Source organism: Cornus florida, unplaced genomic scaffold (genome assembly GCF_030987335.1).
Source record: "Cornus florida cultivar Cherokee Brave unplaced genomic scaffold, ASM3098733v1 CherokeeBrave_3.0.0_Hap2_Chr11, whole genome shotgun sequence".
Taxonomy (NCBI): domain Eukaryota; kingdom Viridiplantae; phylum Streptophyta; class Magnoliopsida; order Cornales; family Cornaceae; genus Cornus; species Cornus florida.
The window spans coordinates 93,017,522-93,037,928 of NW_026775581.1; the positions used below are offsets into that span (position 1 = coordinate 93,017,522).

The window sequence follows — 20,407 nt, forward strand, 5'->3', positions numbered from 1 at the left end:
TGTATATATATATTTGTATAATAAATGTTTATTACGGGATACATCATATTTATTCGAGGAACCAAGAACACCTCTTTTTTTCCTTCATTTTCCTCTTCTTTTAGTTACCCTTTTACTAAATCTTTCATCTTCGTTTCTTTACCCAGTTACCCTTTCCTTTTTCAACTCCAGCGTCAAACACCCATCCATTCCAAATCCACCGTGGCAGTTGAGACGCGCCAAGATGGCAAATCCGCAATTCAACCAACCTCCACGACCATCTTCAAAACAAAACACCATCTAGTCTTAAGTTTTGACCTCCACATGTCGTTGGCGAGTTAAATCGAGAAGCCACTTGGCGGTTCATTCACAGCCGAAGCACGATGCGCAACACACGTATCGCACCAATCAATGCCGACGCACCACCACGTACCACCACCACCACCACCACCGTCACATTCGTTAAACACTGGACGAAGAACCAACGCTTCATGGAGAGCAAGAAGATGAAGCTCAACGAAGACGAAGTAGAGAGAGAAAAAGATATTGAAGCAAGTGTAGCAAACCAGCCGCCGACCGCCGCCGCCGACGACAACAAGGCAGAGACAGTGATAGAGGACGCCAAAACCAAGCCCCTCGGCGACGTCGTTAGGGTTTCTGTCAGGGGCGGAGAGAGGCGGAACCACTACGAAGCCTTCCAGTGGAATGGAATTCGCTATGATCTTGTCAGTCAGAGTTTCTCTCTCCGTGTTTTTGTATATTCTCTTATATACATATATATGTACACACACACTTACACATATATATTGTGTATTGGTGATGGTGATGTAGGATGATCCTGTGCTATTAGTTCCTGAGGATTCAAATCAGAAGCCTTATGTGGCCATAATCAAGGTGATTGCTAACTTCAATTACTCATTTGACAAAGTTTCGCTTGGTAATTATGAGTTTTTGAGATCTCAGTGTCTCACACTCATAAATTGTTTGCATGTGGTATCAACAGAGTTGGAATCCAACTCTTAGAGTTAGAGAATTGTTTATCAACAATTTGGTTATTAGAAGGGATAGGAATCATAGCTTTGCTTTCAAAATTTTTTTTTTTTTAATCCATTTTGAGTTGAATATGAAGTGGAAATTATATGTAATCGGAAGTATTTCATTTTTCAATTTGCTAAAGCATGAAACTTAGGGTTTATGTATTGGTATGCAATGGGAGAAGATAACCCCCTTTTAAAAGACATGGTACCACTTTAAACTTTCTGTGAGAAGATTAAGAAATGAAGCTAATCATATATTAGAATCCTACAATGATAATGCCAAAAATGACTTGTCACTGTGGATCTTTACAAGGTTGTCTACATATGCTTTATCAATTAGGTGCAAGCATAGGTTTTTTCCCCCTTTAAAATGTTGCAGGGCCAGGGTAATTAAGTTTCTAGGGTTAGGTGACCACTATTATTATTCCCTTTTCCATTCCAGGAGCGTGTATGCTTTTATTTATTTATTAATTTTTTTTAAGGATTAACTGATAAGTATTTGTTTGAATTTCTTTTCAAACATTTTATTGGATGCTGTTGGACATTTTGCATATAAGCATAATCACCAATTCTATTTAAGACATCGCAGTCTTTCAAGTTAGAACAAGTAATTGTTTTTGTATATGCTTAATAAGTTCTCTCAGTTGTCAGATTTAAACAAATTGTTGTCATTTTTGTTGAAACTTATTTTTATATATATATATATATATATATTGATTATTTAACAAGACTTATGATGATATGGATGCTTAGCACTTCATTTTTAAATGATTTATATATAACACTGGAGTTGATTTTGCGTAGTATGTCTAGTACTGAAAAATTCATTTTGCTTTGCTTGAGCAATTTCTTTCTTTACATTTCTTGCTTTAATATTCACAGGATATTACTCAGACCAAAGATGGGAGCATGATAGTAACTGGACAAAGGTTTTATAGTCCTGAGGAGGCAGAAAAAAGAGGAGGTGGGAATTGGCATTCACATGATACAAGGGAACTGTTCTACACTTTCCATCGTCAGGAGGTCCCTGCAGAATTTGTTATTCACAAGTGTTTGGTGCATTTTATCCCTTCGAACAAGGAGATTCCAAAAAGGAAACAGCATTTTGAATTTATTGTGCAAAAGGTGTATGACACAGAGCAAAAGAGACTTCTTGAGCTGACTGATAAAGATTATAAAGATAACAAACAGCATGAAATTGATCTTTTATTCAGAAAACTTTATCGCAATTGGGGGATCCCCCTGATGTTGAGACTGAAGAGACTGCTGCTGTTCAGGAAGATAAGGTCAAGAAGAAAAGAATTCTGAGAAGAAGAAATGATTCAATTGAAGCAACCACTGATTCTCGGCAACCTCTAAAAGCAGAAACACCAAGAAACATTTCGAGTGATGACTCAGAGTACCACAGAATTCTAGCAAACTTTAAGGTCCTAAGTGGTGAAACACATCGTGACAAATGGTTAGAAAATCTTCTTCAAGAAATTCAGTCTGTATGCAGTCCCATGGACAATAGGCAGAGTGATGATAAAGAAAAAGTTGAATCTCATGGCATTGATCATGCAAGTTATGGTGACCACTCAAAATCTATAAATGACTCTCAAGAGATGATTCTAAAAGTAAGCAGTGAGTTTTTTAATCGGATTTAGTATTTTTAATTATGAAAATCAGTGAAACACCTGTTCTGTCAGTAGTCTTATTTATGATATACATATCGGAACTTGGAAGTAGAAGATTCAATATATATCATAATATTTATCTTTTCTTGCATTTTACAGCATGACAAATCTTCCCTCTGGCCAGATGCTGCTGTTTCTGCGGTAACTGCTCTTGAGAAGGCTTCCCATGATGCCCTTTTCTCTGATTTTCCGAAGTATAACCAAAAGATGCGTCAACTGACATTCAATCTTAAGGTGAGATAGTTGTCTGCTTGTTTATGGTCATTCTGGATCTTCCTGGATTAGGAGGATAGTTCATTTTGAATTTTACTGCTCCTGTATCCTTGAGGGTGACTGTACAAAGGAAGTGAACTGGCTGGTTATAAACCTCCCCTTTAACCACCCAATTTCTCAATCTTTAAGAATCCCCTTATGATAATTTTCTCTCTCATGCGTATTGCCCATTCTATACTGTGAGCTGCTAGTAATATAATTAGAAAAAATGGACTAGAGATATATTTTTGAATTTTTCATTTTTCACTGCCACAGTAGTATCTACTGTGTGTTCCTCAAGGAAGTTCCTCAGTTTGCTGAAGGGAAGCCCTACCAATGGTCATCTTATTTGTAGATTAATTTTCCTGGCTTTGTGTATATCCCAGCTATGTTCATATGGTCAGCATGTATGTTAATGGACTCGGGTATATGTCTAAGCAATGAATATCTCCAAAGTCAAGGACGCATTGATGGTTAAATATTCATATTGTTTAGTATTATTCTATTATTTTCTAGGCAGGTCACTAATTTTGAAGCAATAATATATTGAAAGGAGCATAACAAGAGTTTTATAAACATATAATAATTTTATAAGTTTGAATTGTTAAATGTGTTTTTTAGTTGCACATCCAACTAGACCTATCAGACACATCCCATGCCCATGTTGTGTACCTGTGTTGGACACAAATACTTCATGCAAGTTCGAAGAAACTATGTAAAAAAGTCCTTGTAATCAGTTGTGCTATATGTAGTAGCGACAAACAGTATTGTATCTTCTGAGATGAGAAGCCATGTGGCTTAGCTCAAGAAAAAAACTGTCACAGGTTTGTATCTAACAATCCTAAAGTTAACGATTTTTTATTTTTATTTTTATTTTTTTATTTTTTATTATGGTCATGTTGATCTTGGTTCTCTTAAGAGCATAATGTTTCTCTCTCTATTTGTGAAAGAAAATTGGCGTATTTGGTTACTTAACTCTTTTGCATCCTATCGTTTTTTTCCAATGTATTATGTTTTTTCTGGTTTTTGATTAAATAAGTATCTAGTTGCACTGGAACAAGACATATCCAATGGTTCTGTTAAGATATACAATGTCTGGAGGAGGTTTTCACCAGTACATATGATATTGATGAGGTGTACAAAGGAAAAGACTTTAAAGGCATATCAGGGACTTCTAGCAAGTGGTGCTTCCTTAATATGGATGAACATGACATGCTCTTTGTATGTTACTAGAAGTGTAGCTTTTGGTGCTTAATCAAAAGGCACATGTTAAGACGTTGATGTCTAGTGTAGCTTTTGGTCTTTAATCAAAATGCACATATTAAGATGTTGATGTTTTTTGTTTTTCTTTTAATATTTTTTATTTTCTTTTTTTATCTTTCGAATTTTTTTCTTTACTTTTTGGCAGAAAAATGAAATATTAGCCCAACGTCTACTGAGTGGAAAGTTGGAACCTTCAAAAATAGTGAGGATGTCTCCTAATGAGCTGAAGGTATGGTCTCTGTAATGGGTTTCCTATTTCTGGAATTGATTCTTTTTCCGTTTCAAACATGATAAACTATTGTAAAAGTTTTATGTTTTTATAATTCTTTCTGGAGCTGGTGGCTTGTAAAATGGTTTATATGAAGAAATTAATCTGTTGATAGCAAGCTTACACAAGAAATTACAAATATTTTTAGTTTACATATCAGCTGACACTTCAGTAGGCAACAAGTTGGCATTAACTATTCATTTATTCGAATGATGTTTCTTACAAACTACAAGGTCGTGTCTTCTGTAGGTTGTTATTGATACATTTGCATAGCTTTCTGCTTTACTTAAATATCTTTGGTCATTGCTGTATTTCCAGAATGAATTTTTATACTTCATTTAGGTTCATGACATACACCGTCATTTCAAGCCTTTACTCATATTGTGCAACTAAATGAATTAGTTGGTAATTTACTGAAAAGTCAATTGCCTAGTGTGGTCTATTATTAATCAAGGATGCTGGGGGGACGGGCTATGTAAAGGCCAAGGATTTGGTAATTATTTTCAGAAATTGGCTACTCAAAGATTGAAACCTGTGTTCTCATGATCTTTATTAAGTAATTCAAAGAATGTCTGCTGTAATTTTCTATGTGCAGCTAATTGACTTCTATGTTTTTTTTCCGTGAAGTATCTAATGAACATGTTATTTGGCAAATTATATTCCATTCCTACCTTCCATCCACATTCCATTTTAGTCACTGCACAATTTAAATTTCCATTTAGTTGTGAAAACAGAAATGAAGATTCATATTGGATCCAGCATCCCAGCCCGTCTCTGCTACTACCACCACCACCAGAAAATGAAAACAGAAAATGGGCACACACATTTATGAAAGAAAAAGGAGTTTTTTTTGTCGTCGTCCTCCATCTTTTTTCAAGTTCTTTGAGAACTTTGGAATGATCATTTGATGATTGTTAGACTTGAGGAGTTTGACTTTGAACAAATCAACCATACTTTGACCATGTGACTTTTGGTGCTGCAATGGAATCAATGATACTAGTGAGTTTTTTTTGGTGATTGAATAGCTGTAATGTGCAAGTCTAATTAGGCCTGCTAGTAGTTGATGATAAATGATTCTCTTTCTCACTTCGCAGCTTTATCTGTTCATAACTTTTTGGTTCCAGACTTGGCACACGTAGAAGGGGAAAAAATTCACTTTTATTTATTATTTTTTCTTCTTCCAGGAGGGTTTAATGGCAGAGGAGATGGAAAGAAATGAGCCTGATGAGTTGGAGCACATGCAGGTCATTTTTAACCTACTTTAATCTATGATATGTCCAACACATCCATCACACTGGGACAAGAACGAGGGTATTTGGTAAGGAAACTACCTATAATAGATGCATAGGACTTGGAAAAATGTTGTAGGAGTGCTGTCATGCTGACCATCTGATATGAGATTGGCTCCTTTACAAAGCTTCCATGGTATAGCTTCATGTTTGAAATACATAAAAACATATTCTATGACCTACGTAAGCAGAAAAGCAGGTCGAGGACAGGTTGTGTGTGTAATAATGAGGACTGTAATAATTGCATATAAATTTCATAAACTGAGAGGCCATTCTCCTTCACATATCAAAATAAAAATAGTTTTTAAATTTTCTTCTGTCTAAACTTAAATATGGCATTTTATTGCAGCAGGATTCCAATGTGTTGGACAGGGTACTGTGTGTTGACGGGAAAGTGTCTTATATACTCAAACTTAGCAAACCCTGAATCTTAACAGAAACGTCCTCCATGATAGTTTTATCTTTGGGTTTTCTTATTTTATTCGATGCATTAGATATCTGGTCAGATCATTGTTTGGCTTGTGAAACAGATGACTGATGCTAGCTGCAAAAGATGCATGGAGAAAAAAGTGGGTATAATAGACATCATCCATTCTGGACGCGGAGACCGTTACCAGGTTCTTACATCCTCTTTTGGTTTCACTTCAGTTTAAAATAATTTTATGCTCTCCGCATCATGATTAGTTCGAAAAGCTGCATGAAATAGAATGATCTGCTAATAATTAATATAAATAGCAAATTCTAGTCTGACGGATGGATGTACGTGAGATGCATTATGTTTAACTTGTTCAGATTTACTATAATTATGTACTTATATTGGTCTCCAAGGATCCTTGACATCAGAAAATGTATTTTGTTATTTTATTTTATTTTTTTTAATAAGAGAATTGAATACAGGAGCCAAAACCGAACACTTCTCTGAAAGGATTAATCTCCCAAAAATTTGAGAGAATGAAACACGGGTATTCCCCCCAGACAACCAATGTCTAGCATCACTTCCTTAATCCATCCTCTCATAAATATTGTTCTTTGAGTTTTAATAAATTGGCAGTTTTGTGCCAAATATTCATTTTCGTGAGAGATTTAGATATATTGAAGCAAGAAGCTATTGGTGAAGTGGGAGAAAAACATGAGAGCATTGGAGGAATGAGAGAATGAAGCACAATAACAACAAACTAACAAAAAAGAAACAAAAAAAAAAAAAAAAAACACTTCCTAATTTGTAGGTAGGTTGTTGAGAGGGTTGGACTGTGCTATATATATATATATCATACCTTGCCTTTGGCATTATTTAGTAAAAGTGGCTGCCTTATCACTTCAACTTTGCACTATCACGCTTGATATGTTGAGCTATCAATATTTTGCCTCTTAAATTTACAAAAGTTGATAAAAATAATATACTAGTGATACATTTTTTGCCAATCAGAAAAAGCCATATGCTATGGTGACATGGACATGATAGAGGATGCAGTAAGAATACCAAGGGTTGGGGAGTTATTCTTTCATCTCTGAATGCATTGGATGAAACATACATACTTCCCACTTAGGCATCTAACGCCGCACTTATATGTATTCTAAGAAGATTGAGAACTGGAGAAAACACAAAAACATATGATACTTAAGTTTGTAAAAGGAGCATTGCATGCTCAGTGAAAGGTTTTAACTGCTTTTGGATTGAAGGACTTGAAAGGAAAAGAAACTGAGGGTGAGTTTTGTTCGTGTTTGGTTTAAATGAGGAGAGGGGACTTCCAAAAGCAGAAGGAAATGATAAGGAGTTAGTTATTATTAATTTATTAACACTTAGGATAGCAACTAAATTCCTGTGTTGCCTTCCCACTTATATGATAAAAGTTCTCTTCTTTCTTCTCTCTTAAATATCCTTTCCGACATGGACATGGCAGAGCATTGTTACTGTTCTTTCTTTCTTTTTCTTTTCTTTTTTTAATAATCAAGTTTATTCTTCATTTGAGTTGCCATTGACCATTTTCTGTTTTGTTTTTGTTTGTCTTTTTTGGTGTTGCGGTACAGTTGGAGTGTATTGCTTGTGGTAATACCTGGTATGCCTTCAATGACGAGGCATCTGCACTAACAATAGAGGAGCCAAGTTCTGTTAAGAATGTTGGCACTGCACCGTTGGCCACTGCCAAGTTTGAAGATATCAAGAAAAAGAAGTTGAATCCCGATGAATCTGAGGGGTCGGCAGACGATCTTTTCAAAAAAACCACAGAAGCTTACATGCCGGTGCTCAACACCTAGAAACCATGTAACATACCTACAACCAAAGATAATTATGTCCCAAATACTACAACAGACAGGTTTTGCGCGCTTTACTCTGCCGTTTTGGGTCACTGTTTAATTAGGTTTCTTTGTACATGAAAACTGCACATTTGCTTCCTTGTTTCCTAGTGAATATTTCGTGTGCGAAACTTTATAATCGTTAGGAGTATAAACATTCTGTATATAAGAAGTTTTATAGTTCTTGCTTCATGGAGTTTTAGTTCTTGCCTTCCAACTCCCAGTTTCTACCTTCTTTCTATCATGTGATGGTTTTGTGCATTCAGGTTTCAGCTGCTACTCAGATGTAATTGAGCAATCACTATTTTATGCAAGGTTCGAATGTGCGGTTACTGGTTAGTAGGTAAGGGTGTAAAAATCATCAGAAAATTTAGAGCTGTCTTTTTAATTTGAAATATTAGTTTTATATTATTAATTGAAAAAACAAAAAAATTATAAATGAGAATGATATCCATATTTTATTATTCTTCAATTGCACCCTATCTCAAAAAAAGGAAAAAGAAAAAGAGTGACATAGTTGCATTTCAAAACTACATTTGCACTCCATTAACTGTTTCATAAAGTAATCTTTACTCTACCTGTTTGCCAGTAGGCAGTATAGTATCCTTTTCTTGTTACAATGTTTTCGACTTTTACTTTACATTCACATCTTGACCTCACATTCATATTATGATTTATTATTATTTTTTTCGGAAGGTCATATTATGATTTATTGATTTTACTATATATATAATCCCTCTGTCCATAATAGTTATCTATCTTTCCTTTTTGGATTGTCCCAAAATACTTGTTTACTTACTAAATTTAAACAATATATTTTACATCTTTCCATAAAATATCTATAAAATTTTAAAAAATTTCAAACTTGATTATATATATATTTTAACTTGAAAGGGTAATTTTATAATTTTTAAAGGGGTTAATTTCACCTAGATCTCTTGAGGTTGGCGCATATTTCACCTAGATGGAGATTTGGTTTTTAGCGACCATTTAAACCCCAATTAGTTGCTTAACATTTCACTTACACCCCAAATATCAATTTTTAGTGTAAAATAACTATGTTACCCTTTGACCTCGTGTTGACTATTTTTTTGTGACTAAACTGCCCCCAACACATATTTCATCTTCTTCCTCCTCTCCGATAATCGTCCCAATTAACCCATACCATCTTCTGTTGGGGAAGTGAGGCGAGAGTGTAGATTGGCAAAGGGAGACCTCTCTGATATTTGTGAAGAGAGAGAGAGAGAATGATTCACATATATATAGAGAGAGGAGACATATAAATAGAACAGGGGAGTCGAATATAGGTCGGCGGTTGAGAGGGTTGGGAGATCGGTTCGGCCGTGGATGACTAGCGGCGGCTAAGATGACAACGACTGGGTGCTCGGGTGATGGCTGTGGATGAACTGCAGTTGTGCACATTTGAGTTTGATCGGCGAGGATGAGGGAGCTCGGCGATGGACGGGATAACTGGGATAACTGAATCGGTAGCCGGCGAATGGGATAGACTCTCGGCGGTCAGCTATGAGATCGAAGCGGCTAGGATGAGGGAGCTCGGCGATGGACGGGATGACTGAATCTCAAGCTCGCCGCTGCCATCATTCGAAGCCACAAGCTCGCTATCATCCAGACGGTTCCTGAGCTTGGGTTTTCTGCAACGCGAGAACTTCTCGACGGAGATAATCGAGAGCAGATCGCCGGAGGACCTCCAGCTGATAGTCAAGATCTGCATCGACAGTCACCAATCGTCGTCAATCGCGATAAAGAGGACCTCCAACAAGCCGTGACTGCTCTCCTTAAGAAGATGTCAATCGACGCTTGTGGCGCAATTCCAGCGACGGGGTGCTGAGCTTGTCTTTGCCATGGTTTGAGTCCGATTCTAGTTCGGATTCGTCTCCGGCGGGATTTGTTGGGTCTTGCGGGTCTCGATGGCAGCCATCGTTGCTGAGTTTGGGTTTGATTTGCAGGCTGTGGATTGTTGATTTTTTTCTTCTTCTTGTGGATTGTTAATTAGATGGTCCGATTTTGTGAATTGGGGCGTTGATTGTAATAATTATTTGTCCCTTTAAAAAAATTCACTCCCCTGGAGGGACACATGGACGTAGGGAATATATATATATATTTTTTTAATTACTATTTTTTTTTTGGGGAAGTTTAAGCAAAATAATGTCTCTAACGGGGGACGAAGTGATACGCCCATTTGTAAACTTTTTTGGGCGGGTGATATATTTAGGTTACCCTCGAATGTGATTGGAGGGTTTGTACAGGCACGTGTATAAGTTGCACCTTTGACCAGTCTTTTCTTTCAAATCTGTGATTCCATTGGCGGTGAGAAATTGAAAATAGATATTCATAAAGGGTGATAAAGTCATTTCCAGCAAGATTTAAATCACAGGTTCCGTCACGTGAGTTCAATGTGACCGACCGACCGCCTCAGATTTGCCTACTCCCGCCTAAACCAGTCGCATTCGCATTTACCTTTTTTTCTTTAATAAGTCCAATTACCATATTCTCCTTCACTATTAAATTCCCATCTACAAGCGTTACTATTCTAACCTTCAACATATTTGAACACTTTTTTTTTTTTTTTTTTTTTTTTTTTTTTTTTTCCCTAAATTGAACACACTCTTTTCTAGTATATTCTTTCAATTTTTTGTTTTTTGTTTTTGCTGCCAATAGACATGTATGTTAAATGATGTGTTTGGTGTTAAGAGGAGGAGAGTTGGATCAAGTAATCACGTTTTTTGGGCTTATATTTGACACTTTAGGTTGGTTAATCATATATTTACTAATGGTTTTAGTACTTTTAATCATTAATATGTTTGATTTGATTTGATGTTCACTGAAATTCAATCCCAAGAATGTTCCAACTTTCAAACATAAATGTGAAAAACCCCTAATGTTTTAAGCCCAACTGCCATGACAAATAGTGAAAAGACATCACTCCCTTCAAGAATGGTAGGCTGCAAATTTAATGTTGTGGTTTGTTCTTGAAATAAATGTAATTTATATCAGCATTCATGATAATTTATGTAGTACCAAAATTGTTAATTTTTTTTTTCAATTTTTTATTTTAGATAAGAAGTGTTAGAAATTAAATTAGTAAATGTAGAAAGTTAAGTTTGACACTCTAAAGTCCACTGAAAACACTAACTTATTGGCTATTGAGGCATCAACACCAAAATTGTTATCAGCACATCAAAATTTTTTATTTTTAACAATAAAGATGATCAACAGTGTTCAAATATCATTGTTTATATATTGTGAATTGAAAGGTATACCTTTTGTCGGAACCCCAAACCCACATCAATATTTTCTACTTTTATGCAATATGATTTTCTTAATTCATTAACTTTTCACTACTTTGTTATTGGCAACAAAATTGAAGTAAAGTTGAAAATTTGAGTTATTAAAATGAAAACTTTATGCAAATAACGTTAAAGTTTACTTGTATGCTATCCTTTCTTTAGTTCAATAACCTTCGAATTGATTGATTATATATATATATATAAAGAAAATGTTATAATAAAAATGATCATATCAAACTCCTATTCTCTCAATCATTAAATCAAGAGAGTTGAGAAAGCACAATTTAATGAAAATGTTATTTTGAAGAACTTTCATTGAATTTAGCTCTCTTTAAATTCTTGTTTTCTCAACCATTAAATATTTTAATGGGAATATTTTTTGGGAAGGAGCTTCTTTGGTTTATAAATCTTTATTCTTACATATTGATGGTGAAATTAGTTGGTTGCTTTGAATTGATTACTTGGTGTACTGGTATCATTCAAGAGGTTGGGTTAGTTGAGGGGGCCTCCATAGTTAATGGGTATTGTTGTCAATTCAAACTTATTTATATCTTCAAATAAGGAGGGATCTGTAATTTGCCACATTAGACATCCCATTTAAAATTATTTTATTTGGAAGACTCAATTTCAAAAAGAAAAATATTAATTGAAAGAATCCAATCTAATATAATATTAATTGTATTAATTGCAGCAAGTGAGAAAAGAAATACATATATACAATTCCCAATAACATAATGATATGGTAAGAAGTGACTGTGATTCTTTATTTGATAATTAGGACCTTTCCTCTCTGTTAATGCCAAACACACCCATGATAGAAGAAGCTCAGACACTTTATCTTAAAGGATATTCTTGTCATTTTGAAAGGTGACCATCCCAATGGAGTGCCAAAAACACTGGACTAAAGGTGTAGTAATGTACTAAAAAAAAATAGAAAAGTTGTGAATTGAAGAGAGCAAGCACACTGTGGCACACACAACATAGAGCATAGCAGCACATGATGAGCCAAGAAGGTGGCTTTTTTTAGCGGACATGAACTGAAGCTTGGCAGCTGTGTGTCTCTCAACCCTACTCTTCCTCTATGTGAGAGAGAGAAAGAGGTACCCATCATTGTCATTTGTCACCCACTTTCTCTCTCTAAGTAAGGCATGCTTTCTCTCTCTAAAACTCTCTTTTTGGGTCTATTATGCTTTACTGCTGCTGGTCTTCTTGTTCTTATCATGTTCTCTTTTTACCCCATCTGCTTTTTTTGATTCTTTGAGAATTCTAAGTAGTCTTTTGGTCACAACTGACTGTTTTTTAAGAAGGGTATTTGCTCTGTCTCACATAGAACATGTGTATGTGTGTGTGAAAATGGGCATTTTCAGCAGGGTCTTGAGCTGCAGAGATTGGAAGATACGATTACTTCAACTTAAAGTTTGTTGGGTTTTTCTTTGAATTTACTTCTCTCTGAGGTCTGGTGGGGTATGCCCATTTTCACAAGCATTTATGCTTATTTGACTTGGAATGCAAGTGTATATAAAGATGTTTTTAATCATTTAATTTCTTTATTTACTGTTCTCAACTTCCAAAAAAAAAAAAAAAAATTTCTTTATTGTTCTCTCTAACCCTTTTTTTGGTACCGGATCACTTATTGCTATTAGGGTTTCAGGGATCAAAATAGGCATTTTTTTAAGGTTCAGCTCAACCCTTGGAATTATTAGTAGGGTCCATGCATTTGCCATTCTCAATATATAATAAGATCTTTGAGTTGTTGCCTTGAGTGTAGAAGATTGAAGATTTTTGGCTTGAAGTTTATTAGTTTGATTGAAGCCGCTTTATTTGCGAATTCGAGACAATGGGTATGGATTTTTGTTAGTGCAGATTCAATTTTGCAACTGGAATTTTTAATTTCATTATGTTGTTCTAGTTAGGATCTGTTGCTTACATTCTTTGTGAATTGCTATTTTTCTACAACGAAAACTAGATCAATGTGTAAAGTTTAGGTGAATGATAACTTTTACTATTGACAGAAGTTTGTGCTGATTCAAGATTGTGAAGAACTTTCCCATTGGCATATAACATTAGGTGTTCTTAGCTCTCTTACTTCCATCTTAATATGCATTGCTTATAAGTGACGTAGTTGTAATTATACTGAAATGTGAGAAACTGTCTGCATCTAAATTTGCATCTCGGCTTTTAATTTATGTGAAACAACCTATGTGCTGGATTTTATTTTTTTTAATTGTAATTTTTAGGTTGATTTTGATGTCAGGTTCTATTTTAATGTTGTAGATCTCTAGCATTTTGCTTTGTATGTAGTGATCCATGTTTTCCTTTTTCTTTTTCCACTTTGTAGATTGCAGATCTATTAATGGGAATAGACATGGAGTTGGAATTCGACAAATACTGCAAAGTGGGTGGGAGCCCAAAAACAGTTCTTCCGTTTCCTCGGCAATTTTCAAAAGTTGAAAGGAGAAGCACAAAATCCACATGTAGAAAGGATCTATTGAACCTAAAGGAGGACTTCAAAGAGATTAATTTTCGTCGCTACCGCAGTTCATCATGTAAAACCATTCCATTTAGAACTTCTCAGCTGGAAGGAAATGAAGTGCTAAAGCGGGGTTCCGTATATCAGAGCTCAAAAGAAGTGAGGAAGATGAACAAGATTGCAGCTGTGGAAGGAAGGAGAAAAATTGAGTTCTCCCGGAGCAACGCCACCGGTTCCTCATTTGGTCTTCTTGACTCATTGTGTAGTTCAGACGAGGATAGCTTGCTTGTGGAACAGAAGCGATCTTCTGCAATGTCGCTGAACTCAGACTTGAATACAGCATCCGCCAGCAGGTCTGATGTAGAACAACGCTTTCAGGACCTTTTAGATCTCTCTTTGCATCATGGTAGAGATAGTGTCGTCTCATCAGATGGCTTGTTTGAGATCTCTCTGAATTTGAAGAACAGAGGAAATCACTCTGCTGAAAATGTAGAGAGACACACAATTGAGAATCCCAAGTTCAGATGTGATCCAGTTGTTGGTCCTCTAAATGATGGTAATGTTCTTCGGGAGAGAGAAAATGCTACTTTTCGGAAATCACTATCTGCTAAACTGGCACTGCCTCATTCCCCTTCTCCATCAGAAAGTGATTGCTCTAAAGCAAGCAGCCCAAAGGTTCGGTTCAGCCCTATCAGAAAGATGTTTGATCCATTCACAAAACCCAAGTCTCAACGAAGTCCTTTGGGTTCTGCAATTGAACATGGCGAGCTTGCAGCAGCCGGGCTGGCAAGCGTCAGGAGGAACAAGACATTTCGGAAATCTTTGTTGCATGATTTCTCAAATGTGTCTCAAAGTCCCGAAGTTGGTTCTCAGGTTCTGAAGAAGGATCCCAATAATTTAGTTGTGCCATGTTCACCAGCTCACCTGCATGGCCAACTCAAGTTGGAAAAGAAGCACGGGGTGCCATTTATCGAGTTCTCCTTGAAGTTCCCTGAAGATGTTTTTGTGGCCAAGACATGGAAAGCAGACAATGGTTTAAATTGGGTATATACCTTCCACTCTCTTCGTCACAGAAGGAAGAGTAATGCGAGTGGGTGGGGATTGAAAGATATCAACAAAGAATCCTCTATAGTGGGACAGATGCAGGTATCCTGTTATTTATGTACAGAGCTAAAAAATGCTGGAGCTTTTGACAGCTCCATGGTGACAGAGTTTGTGTTATATGATATTGCACATGCAAGAAAAAGTATGGCTGCTCAAGAAAACCTTAGCTGTTCCCCTGATGTTGCTAAACCTCCGAAGTGTTCAAATGAAAGGTCAATTGGGGGAACATGTGAGTTGGATGAAGCATCTGATCAATCAAAGCTTAAATTTCGATCAAAAGATGCTCCTGTCATTGACCATTTTGATTCAAATGCTCATCCTTGGTTGCCTGCAGATTTGCATCCAAACCTTGAAATTGCAGCCATCGTTACACAAGTCCCACTTGAGAAGAGAGAAAGCCTGAAATACATGAGAGGGGGTGCAAAGAGTGTTCGACCACGTTCAAACTCACTTGACCTCTCTGTGGTTGAGCAGAGAAAAAAAGGCAACCCTGATTGCTTAAGTCTCACAAATGTGAATGTGGTGATCCCTTCTGGAAGCCATAGTTTGCCGAGTACTGAAAGTCGTGGCCCTTCACCATTACTAGATCGATGGAGATTGGGCGGAGGTTGTGACTGTGGTGGCTGGGACATGGCATGCCCCCTTACTGTTTTTGGCAATTCCACTATTCCGAGTACTGACGATCATCCACTCACAGAAACTCACAGGCCTTTGGAACTTTTTGTTCAGGTAAGCTTCTCATCTGATGCAACATACCAGTTAGACAGTCACCTGAAAAAATTTCTGTCAAGCATTGTGGATAATGAATAGTTTAAACAAACAGAAGATAAAAACACCTGGTTAATGTATGGGGCTGTGACCCTTCTTTAAATCTCCCTGGTACAAGGTATACAAGGGGAAAAAAGAAAAGAGGGAGTCCCTTTCATGGTCTATTCAGATCCCTTGATAATGCCCATTACATGCCCTGCAAGATACATTTTATTACTGCTGATTACTGTCTTCAATATATATATATATATATATATAAGTAGTTCAACTTTGAGTTAAGTATGCCCTATTGGCTTTGCCAAACCCACCTTCGACCATCGTAGTGTTCTCACTTGAGTTACATTCTCGCATTACGAGGTTTAGAATGGAATTTTATTGGGTGAGCGGCAATGTATTCAATTCACGTTCTTCTAAATCTGTGGTATTTTAAGAGGGTTTAGGAAGTGATATGAAAAACAAAATCCCCTTCTCTTTCTGTTAATAGGGCATTTGAAATTAATCTATTTTGCTTATTAAATGAACTTATTTGTTCATCATATGCTTATCCATTCAAATTTTTGCTTTTTTCAGTTCTTGTCACATATTTATGTATTTCAGAAATAAAGTATATTGCACCAAATAACCCTTTTGAAAGAAAAAGCTACATAATCCCTCATGTGCATTTCTGCAACTGGTCATTGCAGTAACTGTAGAATAAATCATACTACTAGATCACTAAATATTACCTCTTCTTCCCCCACCCTTTTGGTTAGCTAGACTTAGTGGTAGATGTTTAATTGTAATAATAATAATAATTATTTTAGTAGTATTGGTTGAAATTCAATCCGAATGCAACCTGCTTTGTCTAAGGCTCCAAGTGGTGCTAATGCTTTGTTCACAAACATGGTCACTGTCTCACTAATTGTTACTTGATTCTACTTGTATGCAGGGACCAAAAGACAAAACTCCAGCATTGAACATAAGAGTTATTGAAGAGGGATTGTACTCAGTTGACTTCCATGCACAGTTATCCACATTACAAGCATTCTCTATTTGTGTTGCCATCTTGCATAGTACGGAAGCCTCCATTGCTGTTGGTCAGGAGAGAGACGAAGAACTGTTGCAATGCAATTCTCTGGGACTGTTTATCGGAAAGGAAGTGAAATATCTAATTGAAACAGTCAGAGAGGAGGAAAAGAGGAAAGCCAATCCAAAGACGCAAGAAATTAAACCATCTTTTGTACTCAATCCACCCTTTTCTCCAATTGCTAGAGTATAGACTTCATGACTTCGCTTGGTAAGGCAGAGATGAGTTCTCAGAGAACCCCAGTTCGGGTGTATAGAGAAAGGTTGTTAGTTCCTGACATCTGTATTGCTACAGATGTGGGGTAAACCAAAACGTTTCGAACATTTTGTGGATAGAGATAGACCCAAGTCTCCAGCTTGCTTGGCGAAGCTGAAACGGCTTTCCAATGAATTCCAGATTCAGATTACAGAGGCTACCGGTTCTGACTCTTTGCGTGGAAGATTACTACAGTGGAGGTGCCAAAATCCTTTTGTAGAACTATTCAATTCGTTCTTACTTCTTCTAGTTACATAGTCAAATTTGAACAAAACACAATACTGTCCATATTATCAGTCGATGGTGAAAAAGGAGTAACCATTCAATTGTGTAGATTATTTAAAATTAATGATGGGTAAGGTGTTATGGGGAAGTAGATACTAGAAATGCTTTCAGAAAGCTTCCATTTTCAATATTGCTGATGCCAAGCAGATTGCATCTCTGTTTTTGGCAGTTTCTGTATCTAGAATAAATAGAAAATGACATGCATGCTCTTACCTTTTTCTTATATGAAATCTATGAATTTCAAATGTTTTGCTCTAATCCCATAGTATGTATTATTTCAAGAATAGTAAACTTTTGGAATTCAAAGAGCAGATATAAACTCCTCTTCTGTTTTCATATCCTTCATAACTGCATTTTACAAGAAATTTTGCTTACATAAAATATCCTTACTTTTTCAAGAAGCTGACCTGTCCACTTCAAGTGAACTATATCCTACAACTCTTTGAACTCCTCTCTCACTTATCAGGCTTCTAATCTTGTGCACATCATCCCATCCTCCCTTGTTGGCGTAAGTATTTAATAGTAGCTTATAGTAACCTGCTGTTTTTGGATCCAATTTAACCACACTTTCCACTGCTGATTTCCCTATGTCAAACTTCCCATGTATCTTGCAAGCACCAAAGAAAGCACCCCAAATGCTGATGTCCGGTTCCATTGGCATTTGCCTGATGAACTGAAATGCTTCATCAATGAAGCCTGCCCTCCCAATAAGATCAACCATAGTCACAAAGTGCTCCATCTTTGGTTCAATTCCAAACTGTCCAACCATATAATCAAACACTTTGTTGCCTTCACTAACCATTCCGGTGTGACTACAAGAAGAAAGTACAAGAAGGAAACACACACCATCAGGATCTATGCCTCTCTTCAACATCCTGAAGAAACTCATCAAACCAGCTTCTCCATATCCGTGCATTCCCAAGCCATGAATTATGGCACTCCATGCGTTTACACTTTCTTCGGTAACTGTAAGAAGTACCTGACAAGCTAAATCTAGTCTTCCACACTTCGAATACATGTTTATCAGAAGTGCTTCAACAGAGACATCTGAACTGAACCCATTCTTCATAACATAACCATGGATAGTTCCTCCTATTCGCAAGCTTGGTAAATCAGCACAAGCTTGGAGGGCAATCGATATGGTAACAGCAGTTGGTTCTACACCCTCTGTATGCATCCTGCAGACGAAATTGAGCACCATATCTAACTGACCTTTTCTGCAATACCCATTAATCATCACATTCCAAGTTACTGCATCTTTATGATGAATCTCATGAAAAAGTTTCTGTGCAGAGTCTATCATCCCACATTTTGCATACATATCCATGATAGCAGTTGATATAGTTGTGTCTGAAGAAGAACCCAATACAATAACATGAGCATGAACTGATTCTCCAATATGAATTGCTCCTAACAAACCACATACAGGAAGAACAATTTTCAGTGTCACTTTATCTAATCCAATCCTTTCAAATCTCATCAAACTACAGAGCTCCAATGCACTTTCTGGAAGACCATTCAATGCAAATCCTGAAACCATACAATTCCAAGAGACCAAATTCCTTTTAGGCATTTCATCAAAAACATAATGGGCAGATTTCAAAGTTCCAACTTTGGAGTACATGTCTATCAATGAATTCGCGACAACAACATTGTGATCAAACCCGGATTTTATTGTCCGGGTATGGACTAATTTGCCTTCATTGAAAGCAGTGAGAGCAGCACAGGCCTTAAGCACATATGGGTATGTCAAATGATCAGGTTTTGCATTGGAAAGCTGAAGAATGAAGTAAAGATCAAGTATTTGATCATGAAGTCCAACGTTGGACAGTTGTTTAAGCTTTTCATTTAGTAAATGAAGATGGGTTTCAAGGAAAAAATGAGAATAGCGAGGATTGACACAAAAGGTCGATGAGGAAGATATTTGTGGTGATTGGTACCGGAAATAATGAGCACTACTCTTAGACTTCAATGTTAATCCAAGAGAAGAAGAAAGAAGAGGCTTCAACTTACAAACCAGCTTTAGCATGGAAGTGGGATAGAAACAAAAGCCGGAAGTAATTGTGTATTTTAATATGGTTAAGATAATTAAATTTTGTATTTAAATACTAAAAGAAAAAAATAAATTTGAAATCACAAATATATGAAAAAGTCATATTACTTACATATTTCATATCAGATGTTACCTTTTGTATTAAATACCATTGGGTTATAAAGACAAAAAGAAAAAGAAAACAATTGATATCTCAAATCTATGAAAAAATTATATCACTTGTATATTTCATATCAAAGTTACTCTTTTTTTTTTACCACATGCCACTGGGTTCTGATATTTTATCTAATGGATATGTAAAATAAATTCCACTTTTGAAATCTTTTTCATTTAAGTTCTAGATCATTGAACTTTCCCCGTATACCCTTAACAAATTAGATTTTAAATTCTACAATTATAATTTATATTCAAAAATTGATATGCAAAATTTGATATGTAAGTCAATTTTTTCTATTTGAATATTTAAACAATTCTAAAAAAATTCTACTGGGAAACCTCAACGGCTCCCCATTGATTAGATGGAGCATGTGGTCTGGAATTACGTTCAATTACACTTACTATTAAAATAATAATAATAATAATAATTACATACATAACCTTATGTGATTGATCGAGATTATGTAATCTCGGATCATGTAAAATTTTATTCTCATTTACTTTAACAATTTAATTTCTTATTCGGTTGAAATTTTCACTATGCATATCAGTGCTCTTATCGTTATCCTTCTTTTCAATATAAATGCTTGATGAGTTTTGATAGGTCGATGTGTTAATTTTTTTCACTATGATTTGTTTGGACATTACAGTTGATTCCAACTGCTACTGGTTGCCTTGGTACTAATATTGTGATCACTCGTTTCTGAACTTATATATCTAAAAAAAATAATAAAAAATAAAAATTGATATGTCAAACTATGAAAATGTTATTAGTTATATCACCTAGTGAGTTCTAAACTTATATCTAAACAAAAAGGGCAAAAAAAAAAAAAAATTCATATCTCAGATTTATGAAAAAGTTCACTGGTATATTTCGTATCAG

General features: G+C 35.9%; 2 protein-coding genes and 1 pseudogene across 2 annotated transcripts; 2 read left to right on the forward strand and 1 right to left on the reverse strand.

The window, feature by feature from the left end:
- The first annotated feature begins 305 nt into the window (after positions 1–305).
- On the forward strand, positions 306–8,335 carry LOC132286209 (protein REPRESSOR OF VERNALIZATION 1-like; annotated as a pseudogene).
- Positions 8,336–12,353: 4,018 nt separating this feature from the next.
- Positions 12,354–17,545, forward strand: LOC132284833 (uncharacterized). The gene is made up of 3 exons (XM_059786967.1): positions 12,354–13,208; positions 13,706–15,670; positions 16,638–17,545. The coding sequence occupies exons 2-3, from the start codon at positions 13,721–13,723 to the stop codon at positions 16,965–16,967; spliced, it is 2,280 nt and encodes a 759-aa protein (XP_059642950.1). The 5' UTR covers positions 12,354–13,208; positions 13,706–13,720; the 3' UTR covers positions 16,968–17,545.
- A 164-nt stretch (positions 17,546–17,709) lies between these two features.
- Positions 17,710–19,344, reverse strand: LOC132281555 (pentatricopeptide repeat-containing protein At1g08070, chloroplastic-like). The gene has a single exon (XM_059783249.1). It carries the CDS (start codon positions 19,342–19,344, stop codon positions 17,710–17,712), a length of 1,635 nt encoding a protein of 544 aa, XP_059639232.1.
- Between the last annotated feature and the right edge of the window lie 1,063 nt (positions 19,345–20,407).